The sequence below is a fragment of the Cibotium barometz genome, chromosome 18 (genome assembly GCF_041138505.1).
Source record: "Cibotium barometz isolate CiBa-2024 chromosome 18, ASM4113850v1, whole genome shotgun sequence".
NCBI classification, from domain to species: Eukaryota; Viridiplantae; Streptophyta; class Polypodiopsida; order Cyatheales; family Cibotiaceae; genus Cibotium; species Cibotium barometz.
In genome coordinates this window covers 23,843,563-23,853,971 of record NC_141063.1, presented here as the reverse complement: position 1 = coordinate 23,853,971, position 10,409 = coordinate 23,843,563, and the positions used below count along the sequence as shown (strand labels likewise).

The window sequence follows — 10,409 nt, the reverse complement described above, 5'->3', positions numbered from 1 at the left end:
AACATTCTTTATCTTCTCCTCAATTAATAGAAACTGGATGCAAACTTCCACATCCACAAGATTTTCCCATAGATCTTCAATCTTATTTTCATATTGTTTTCTCTCTAAATTGTAGATTCTGAATGTTTTTTCTCTATTGTGGTATGGTTGCCTCTAGGAGGGATTTCTTGTTGGTGATTGAGCTCCTCGTATAGTTGTCCCTTAACGTTACAAACTAAATCCTTTGGTTTTAAGAAAATCATCAATTCTTCTTTGGAGCTTGTGGAGGATAGGGAATTGCTTTGGGGAAGGCATTCTTAAAAAACTAAGAAAGAGAGAGAGAGAGAGAGAGAGAGAGAGAGAGAGAGAGAGAGAGAGAGAGAGAGCTCTTCTAAGGATATGGTAGGGTAATGGGAGGGAAGAGTGAGAGGAGGAAGTAGAAGAAGAGAAGACCATTTGCATGTAATGACATGTAAATAATTTGCTACTGGTAGATAAAAAAAATTGGTTATAAATGTCGATTTGTGACAATAATAATAAATGTTCAATTTTGTCTCATTGAGTGATGTTTCTATTATTGAAAATTTGTTTCTAGCAAATGACCTCTTAAGTGTGATACAGTTAGTGGCGGTTTGTAAATATATTTTTTCCTAGTTAAAATTGTGTTCTTGTTGCTAGAGACCCAAACTGTAATAGTGTGTCTTTTTACGTTCTCACCCATCCTTTTTTATCCCTAAATACCCTAAGTCCCTTCTTTAGAAGCCATTATAGATGTGTCAAAGAAATTGTTAGCCATTAACCACTTGAGTATTGGTCCACTTTGACAACAATTACCCTAAGTCCCTTATTTAAAACCCATTATAGATGTGTCAAAGAAATTGTTAACCATTAACCACTTGAGTATTGGTCCACTTTAACAATTAGTGAAGACCCTTAAACCACCTAGGACATATCAATTAGAATTTTGCATTAAGCATGCTTTTAACAACTCATTGTGATATTCATCAATAAAAAATGACCTTTATTTAATCTATATAAGAATGACTATAATTTATATCTTGAATAAAAGAAGCTACACCAATTCTTTCTTGGCTAATTTCCTCCATTATTTGAACCTCTTTATGATCTTTTTTGCAATCACGGCTCAATATACCATCTCTAGTTGTAGACATGTGCCTTTGTGTTTTTGTGTCGACATCATGATAAATAAGGTTTATTGGAAGCTAAATCTGAAATGAATACCCTTCGACATCCAATTGTTATGGATTAACAATATAATATACCAATGAGTGTGCTACCTTAAGGCAGAGTTTGAATACACATATATGATCGTGTAGGTCCCTAGTCATGGTGGTTGGTGTGTCACTGTCTGCTTTGCCTATAAAGATGTACTAGACACACTACATAGCAGTGTCACACCTCCTACGAACATCTGGGCTCATTTTGGGCCATGTTCCCTACAATGTCAAAAGAGGGTGTCAAAAAGTAAAGTCTACCTACCACATGTGTGGACCATTTATGACTAATGGTTAATGTAGCATGTACCCTATTTGGCAGTATGCCAAATCTACTCTAAGCCGTCTCTAAACCATCTAACCCTCTTAGGCCACATTCCCATGTGACTATGCAGAGGCCGCGCACCAAGGCTGCTCAACCATGGCTACTTCTCATAATGGAGGTAGGTGTACAGAAGTTAATGATTACTAACTATTGCCTATGACTATTACATTATAGTGAGATAATGAAAGAAGCCATGGAAGGTGTTTAGAGTCATGGCCTTCAAGTCAAAGGTGTTCTAACAAAGGTATTTCAATTCTTACTATGCTATTTTATAAACTTCATTCTAATATATTTTTTGATTATCAACTAGTGAGATGATGCAAGAAGCCATGGAAGGTGTTTGGAGTCACGATCTTCGAGAATGCGCGTGTAATACTTGCTTGATTTTTAATGTTTGATTAATTGATTGCTTGCTTGCTTGCTCGATTATTGCTATTTGATTGGTTACTTGCTTGATTCTTGCTTTTTGATTGCTTGCTTGCTTGCCTGATTCTTGCTTTTTGATTGATTGCTTGCTTGATTGATTTAAAGAGAGGCAATGGTCCTTGAATGCCCTCCTTGGGAAAGGCAATGGGAAAGGTGAACCTCTAATGGCAATAGAGAGGGAAAGGTGAACCTCTAATGGGTACCTATTCACTCTTTTTCATTTAATTAATTTGTGAACCTTTAATGGTAATGGGAAAGGTGAACCTCTAATGGGTACCTATTTGCTCTCTTTCATTTAATTAATTGGTAATGCTATCCTATTCAATTTTTTTCTAATATTTTATTAAGGTATAACCTTAGTAAAAAATTGAATAGGATAATCTAAGGTTTTGCTATTCACCTCCGGCAACATTAGCGTGGACTTCACCTCCGGTAGCATTAACTCGGGCTTCTCCTCTAACAGCATCTCCTCCCCTGTCTCTCACATGCCCCCTTCTTTCAACGACTGCTGGAATAGCTCTCTCCTCAGCCCTCTGAACCACGAGCTGGAGGAGGCTCTTAGCCTGCGCACATGTCTCTGACCAATGGGCTCCGTCCGATAAAAGAGTGCCCGATCGTACCTCTCCGGATGGAGTGGTATCTCGCACATGTTCCAAAAAGTCCAATCAGTGGCAAAGAACCTGACGGACGTTGGGCCGGACGTCGTTGGCCGGATCTCGCACATGAAAGAAATGCCTTGGCAAGAGGATGCTTTATATATGTGGTAGCTTATGATTGGAGGCTACCAATCGGTGGCTCATTGGACGAAAGAGCAATAGCTAAAGTGAAAAAGGTCGATGCAAAGGCTGGCGGTCGTCTCTTTATGATTAAAATAAATTAAAAATCGATCTTTTATTGTTTTTGAACTGGTCGCTTTTCCTTCATGTGCCAAGGCTATCTGAGTGCGTCCGGGGGGCAGACAAGAGCAACGGTGAGAGTTTCATAGTGCCTTGAGAGGGGGGGAAGAGCTCTACCACTTTGCTTGCGAAGGGGAGGAGCTTAAGGGTCACCAACGTCGAGTAGGAGAAAGGAAGTGTGTTGAACAATGGCCACTAGGGTGTTGACGACGTGTGTTGATAAAGGAAGAGGGTTTGATGGCGACGAGGGTGGTCTGAAGGAGATCAAACGAGGAGAATATGTGGGCTCGCCCTTTCTATCGGTACCCCCGAAGAAGCCCGTTCGGTCGGAGCAAAGGAGGCGATGGGAGTGTTTAAATAAAAAAGAAAAAACACAAAAAATGGTTTTTCATTATGAGCATTAAAAAGGGGGCCATATTTCACCATTCAACCATCACCTCCTTCCACCAAACCTCATGATTAAAAAATCTTTAGAATGATAAAAAAAACTTTACTTTTTTTTCTTAAGGTTTTTGGCCTACAAACACTGAGATCGAAAAAAATTATTTTCTCAAAACTTACAAAACCTTCACCTACAAATTTGAGAAATTGTTAATAAAGTTTTTAAATTTTTTTTAAAGTTTTTGTTCTATAACCTCTCAAAATTTATAAGTATTTATACCTTTAAAATTTAATTTTGAAGTTATTTTTAAAATTTGGAAGGTACAATTACCAGAGTTTTTTTTTTTAACAAACCATTTGTCCTTTTCAATGCTAAGATCTTCTAGAATTTATAGGGATCAAACTAATTAATGACAAAAGTAGACTTGTTTGGCAAGAGTGAGAGGGAGGCAATGGGAACGAGGAGAGAGAGAGAGAGAGAGAGAGAGAGAGTGACCACAGGCACTCACAAATAGGCCCTCTCAAACAACTACAAATTCAACAGGTGTGTCACACACAGCAGTAGCCTAGCTTGCTTTGACAGTCTAGAGAGCTTGCGGAGCAAAACACAGAGTGGGCATCTCTTGTTAATAGCTTGTCGACACGGCAGTTCCAACAGCTCGTCAACACAGACAGAAGCTTGGCATTCATCACGCGGAGAAGCAGTCAACGCAGGGGAGGGTCAGCCGAGGCCAAAGTTGTAAAATTAGAGCGAGGAATCAGGATTATGTTGTAAAGCCCTATTAACAGGCTTGACTTTTGAGGGGCACGCTTGCCCTTCAAACTCGAGGTTGGTGAAATATAGCAAGTTTTCTTGTATTCTAATATAATTTTTTACTGGCACTTTAAAATTTTACAAGTATTTTAAGACCAAAATGTTCAAGGGTGACACCCTTTAAAAAGCAGCTATGAGCCCTAAGGTCACCAAACATTGCTTTTATTAAGGGGCTAGTAGGTAGTCACATGCATCAAAAGCTTTTTAAGGGGGGGCTAGTTGCATTGCCTTGCCAAATGTTCTAACCAAGCATCGAAAACTAAAGGAAAACAATACAACACAAGAAAAAATAGCAATATACATTAACCCATTAGGAGGGGTGGAGTCTCACATGTACAAGAGGAAGCTCATTTATTTCCTAGCTTACGAGTATGAAATTTCAAGTTTATGCTACAATTTGAGGATGATGCAAGGCTCTACAAGGTGTGACGCGTCAGTTAACCTGTAGCTCGTGTGTGTGTGTAGCTTATAAAGAAAACCCTCCCCATCAAGGATGTTTTTTGACAGTGTGGGTAATCCTTCAAAATGACACGTTTGGTAAATAATGTCCATTTTTTTCACAATTTACACGATTTTTTAACAGTCACTCAAAATAAGTGGTTGTATTTTACCACCAAAATGCCCAAAAATGATCATGATGCCCATTAAAAAGAAGCCTTTCTCCCCATTAGTCCCGTCTAAAGTAGTTGCGTTATAAGGTCTTCAATGATTGCAAATTATTGAAGTACGAGCTGGGTGGTCATCATCTTCTCAAGAAAAAGAAGAGAGTCTTAACACTAGCTAGAAAGGCTAGAATATGGATGGTTTTTACATTATCTTGTCAATTTTGAAGGACAAGGGTGTTCATCAAAAGACAACCTGATGACCATCCATGTAGCTCATGACTGTATATTTAAACAACTTTTTTAATAAAAAACTAGCAAATTTATAAAATTTTAAGTTAAATAACTAAAACGCCTCAAATTTTAAGTTAAATAACAAAAATGCCTCAAAATTTACATTTTTTTTGAAATTAAAAACATGATTGCACACCATGCAAATGGTGCCCTGATTTTACAAAAAAACAAACAAATAAAGAAAATTAAGAGAGCATAATTTTTAATGAGTGTAAAAAGGGTAAGATAGTTAGCTCAATGAAATGATTCCGTTGGCCAAATTTCATCAAATCCCTCATAGGAGCAACGCACCTGAATGGATGAAATTTGATTATCCCAGTTACTTAAATTTGTCTTTAAAAATGCTTAATGCACTCAACATTCAGCCTTTTTGAATGTATGAAATTTGATTATCCGAGTTACTTAAATTTGTCGTTAAATGCTTAATGACATTGGACATTCAACCTTTTTGAATAAATTCATAGTGTTGATGGAGAAAAAATGCAAAGGAAAAGAAGGAAAAAATAGACAATCTCTATGTTATGTAAAGGAAAAGTGTCACGAGGCTGCTACGTGGTAGTATGTAAGAGTTTGGAGGTTGAAGGAGGGATAGGCTCATGTCTGTAGTAAGTGTCACGAGGCTGCTACGTGGTAGTATGTAAGAGTTTGGAGGTTGAAGGAGGGATAGTCTGATGTCTGTAGTGGTGAGGTTATTCATACCTCAAAAAATGAAAGATGGAAAAACACCACCATCGTTGTTCCATCGTTGTTGGCGTGGTGAAAAAGAGAAAAGTTTGAGGCCATGTCTCACCAGAGGCCCACATCTTTTAGCACGAGGTTACTCATACATGGAAAAATGAAAGATGGAAAAACACCACCATCGTTTGTTGGCGTGGTGAAAAAGAGAATAGTTTGAGGCCATGTCTCACCCAAGAGGCCCCACATCTTTGAGGCCATGTCTCACCCAAGAGGCCCACATCTTTTAGCATTGACTTCTAAAAAATGCAAGGACAAAGAGGCTAGCAGGACTAAAAAATGTCAGGAGGGCCAATGCATGTTCCTACCTGCTCCCTCCTTTCCGTCATGGTTGCAATATGTCAACAAGCTTCCCTTCTTTTCTCCCCTTACTGTTGGCTATGACAGACAAGCTCGCAACCTCTAGGACTACCAGCTCCACGTTTCTTCGGGTCAATTGGGGGGGTCTTCTTCAAGCTCCCAAGGTTGTCTGTTTTGATCAGTCTCCTCCCTACAGTAGGGTTTCCATTGAGTTTCAACGGTATATATCAGAAATATCTTGCATCTCCTTTAGTAGGTCGATCTACAGATATACAGGTGAAATCCAAGTGTGTGCTGGATGTCATCAGTCGCCAGCTCATCTTCCCCGCAGTCATCCAGCGCAGAAGAGAAGCAGGTGATGACCAGCAGAGGCTCCAATTGCAAAGGGAGAAGCAGACCAGTAGTGGGCACAAAGGGCCTGAGCAGCAGGCCAGTAGTAGGCATAAAGGGCCAGAGCAGCAAAGCCAAAAGCGAGGACTCTGGCGAGCACAAGCTCCTATCAGGGGACATCGTAGAGCAGGTCGTCTGCTCCGATGGGTTGGAGCTCAATTCCCCCTTCGCCGGCGGCAAATCCGGCCTCCAGAGAGAGCTGCGCCGCCTCTACATCGCAGGTCAAACCCTCCTCCTCATCAAAGTGAAGAGAGGTGGAGGCAATGTTGCTACCATTAGGGCCTCTATTGTGCCAGACGATTCCACCATGCTCAAAAAGCAGTATGTGCTCAAAGCAATCAATGACCCTACCCATGTTGTCATGTTCACAGACACTACAGAGGAGGAGTGCTTGGCCTTGCAAGGTAAGATTATCCCATTGTCCTTTGTTTTTGCTTGCTTCTAAATGTTATGAGGGCATTAAAAAATGGTGCTTCTCCGAAGAGGGTTTCAAGCATTTCAAGGATACGTGTCTGCAACCTTGATCATAGGCGACACAGCATGACAGTCTCCATACTCTCTGCCTTCGGAAATGGCTATGTAGCAGCTGTCCCCATAAGATCTCCTTCTTGTGGCTCACAAGTCACCACCCATAGAGGTCTTGCAGCAGGATCTTGGCTTGCAAAATTGCCCCAGCACCCGGCAGCATGCTACCCGTGTGGGATAACCCTGTCTTTTGGACTGCTTGAAGGCCCAGCAGGCTTGGCAGTAGATCCTTAACAAGTCCCTTTTCATTGAGTGGGGCACAGTTGCCGGGGCCCTGAAGGTGGAACTGGCAGTTTGTGCTCTAGATGACGCACCACAAGGTTTGCCGCCAGCACAGCGCCTCAGGTCCATGTGCCACTGTGGACTCCTTTGACTTGTGTGGTGCAGTGAGGTCATTGAGGGCACTGCCACTCCCGTGGGGGAATCTATCAGATCCATATAAGCAAACCCCCATTCACTCTTTGCAGCTGTCAGGAAGGCAGCTCACAGTTCATGCAGGAAAGCCACACAGCCTTCCTCCCCCACACTTGAAGTCTGGACCCTTCCTCATCCAAGTTGATATCGCTGGACATTAAAGAACCCTAGTGTGGCTTCTCCCCACCCCCACCCCCGATGTAGTCTCTCTCTGAGAAAAGCCAGCCATAAAGAGAGCACTCCCCTTCTTTTGCACAAATCTTTGTCCTCTTCAACAGGTTGATATATCTATTGGGGCATGTCCATAGCACATGGAAGCTTCGTTTCTCAGGGGAGGAAGAAAAAACTTTTTGCATTCATGCCAAATCATCATGTCCACACATCATAATTCATGCAAATGATGAGTCTCGGCCCTCTTGCAACTTTCTGTATGTCAGTGTGGCCATCTTCTACTTCCCAGCATCTTCTGTTTTAGGTTATGTCCCCAAAAGGTAAGCACTACTGGTGAGGCTAGAGTAATGCTAATTAGTGGCTCAATTATCGGACAATTAGTACCTAACTAAGCATTTTTAATGAGCTAGTGTAAATTGACCTTAAAGTCAGGGATGCTCTCACCAATGAGCTATATAAGTGAAGGTTTAGGCTCATTAATGGCATTACCAAGGGGGTGGAGACACTAGAAATCAAGAATCAGATCAGGCCTTGGTGTGGCTGAAGCCCAACACCTGGTTGGTGGGTTCTGCTAGTGAGGAGTCACAGACGGTGTTGGTGTAGCCTCAGCCTCAGGATTGCTCCAAAGGGAAGCTATGGGTGGTGAACTAGCAATCCCTCCAAGAAGGTTCAATGAACTAATAATATTGCAGGCGAAATGCGTTTTGTAAAAACATGTTTGGGGACTCTAGTTTTTGGAAATAAACACCTAGAATGACTATGAACCTAATATTAGTTTGATAACGTGCATTAAAATCTAGTCTACCAGTGTGAGCATTTTACTCATTTTGTTCAGGGGCTTGAAAACAAGGTAACTTTGAGTTAATGTTGCTCCATGATTATATTCGGGTTGTTAAGCAAATGGTTGACGTTCCGGATAAGCTTTTCAGCAGCATTTTAATTTAGGTACTTTTGCCTTCTACTCTTATTTGGCTTGAGTTTAGTCGCTTTCAACCACTTGAACGTTCATGTTTCTCATTGTGTCAAGATCATCCAGTGCAATCAAACATACCAAAGCTATTAAAGTTATAAACTTCTCAATCTTTTGATGTGGATTTACAGAGATGAGATGTGCACGCATGGTATCGCACTTGGTAAACACACAGCTCACAGATGTTAATGTGCCTTATTCATGGGAAGAGAAGATGAAGCGAGTGCAACCCGTGGGGGGCTCCAGCATGGTATTCTCTCTGCTGGTGGTTCCACATGCACCTGAAAATCTTGGCGTGCTTCAATACAGCAATCTGGAGGACACAGTTGCCCGAGCCACGGCCTGGCTGTATGCATCACAGGCCTCGGGGGTGCCAATAAACTTTCTCAGCATACAAACGGAGCCACTTCTCACAAAGGTGGATTTAGGGCAGAAAAAGCAATCTGTAGCTTATGATTCCAAGCATTTTGTCCATAAAAGCAATTCTACCTCTTGCTAATAATATGTGAATGATGGCATAAGCATTTGATGAGGTGGTCAGAGAGTGGCTGCTGCCATCATTGTGGTGTAGCATTTACAGGGGCATTTTATGTAAGGCACCATGATTAATTGAAAAATAATTTGTTACCAGGTCTCAGGACAAGAAGCATCGAGTAGAACTGTGAGCTCAAGCTCTAGAGATGATCTTTCCAGCATTGTGAACACGGGCATCTATGGCTTTGAGGACTATCATGGCATTGACATTGGAATTCTGAGGGCTGTGAGGGTATGGTATGTGCCCAACTTTGCTGAAGTTGCCGTAGGGCTGAAGGTCGAAGAGGACGAAAGCCGGCTTGGAGTGGGCATCAGCAGAACAGAGGAGGTAATATAATAAATGTAATCTTTGGTGACGAAGCCTACAGATAGAAGGTTGAGTAAAAGTAAGAAAATAAAGAATTTCCTAACAGCTTTGATGGTTGCAGGGCTTCTGCCATGTGTCAACCGTGGAGGTAGGGACTGCTGCTGATCGAGCTGGGCTTCGGGACCTTCTAGCTGCAGCTCAAGCATCAGGCAAGCTGCTAGTGGTGACCAGGGTGGCTGATGAGAAGGTGACACCGTGGCTCGTTTCATCAAGTGGCAGGATTCGTTGCTTTGACACGGGCTCTATCAGCCGCAAACTCTCGGCGCATCGCCATGCTGGCCAACCAGCTCGCCTCCATCTCATGGCATTGGAAGGCACCATGCACACTATGGCACGTGAGGAGTCGGGGCGTATGGCAACCTTGTCATCTGAATCAGAGCGTGGCTCTAGTAATTTCTTTGACTGAGGTCACTTTCAGACCGAGGATAGAAGACACAAATGCTTCGAGATAAGTAGTTTAGGATCACCTGCTTGGGCACTTCTCTGAGAAGGTGTAACGTGCTTTTGAACTTAATATTGGGCAGAGTATAGTTAACCCTCCTCATGGGAGATTAAAGTTATACTTCCACAAAAGATTGATATGATAACATAAAGGCCTTGAATCTCATGTGTACAGATATTCCAGAAGGTGTGATTTCTTCCAAGATCAAGCCCATAGGCATAACTTGTTTGAAACTGTCTATAATGAACTAAATGTCCAGATTATGTACTTGGCTAGTTAAATTCTTGGACGAAAGGCCCTTTTATCTTGTGCTTTTGCCATTCTCCTTCATGCATGAGTTTCTTATGTGTGACCATAAGCCTCAGCAACTTATAGAGGAGGATAAATTTTGGGGCACTGTGGGTGCCGGTGGGTTAGAACGTTTTCAAAGGTATGATGCCTCTTTTCAAGGACTCAATAACATGCATAGGGTCCTTGGGTCTGTAAAACCAATGGAGACCATTTACATGGAATGCTGTAGATTTGTTGAGGTGGTTAAATAACCTGCACAATGCCAAAATATCTTAATCTCTTCTATTGTTCAAATCTCTTGAACACGCCCTTGTGCAC

At 41.8% G+C, this 10,409-nt stretch overlaps 1 protein-coding gene across 1 annotated transcript; it reads left to right on the top strand.

Annotated features, from left to right (window-relative positions):
* The first annotated feature begins 5,830 nt into the window (after positions 1–5,830).
* On the top strand, positions 5,831–10,107 carry LOC147629094 (uncharacterized). The gene is made up of 4 exons (XM_086812339.1): positions 5,831–6,781; positions 8,589–8,875; positions 9,089–9,319; positions 9,420–10,107. Exons 1-4 carry the CDS (start codon positions 6,286–6,288, stop codon positions 9,762–9,764), a joined length of 1,359 nt encoding a protein of 452 aa, XP_086668465.1. The 5' UTR covers positions 5,831–6,285; the 3' UTR covers positions 9,765–10,107.
* Positions 10,108–10,409: the final 302 nt, after the last annotated feature.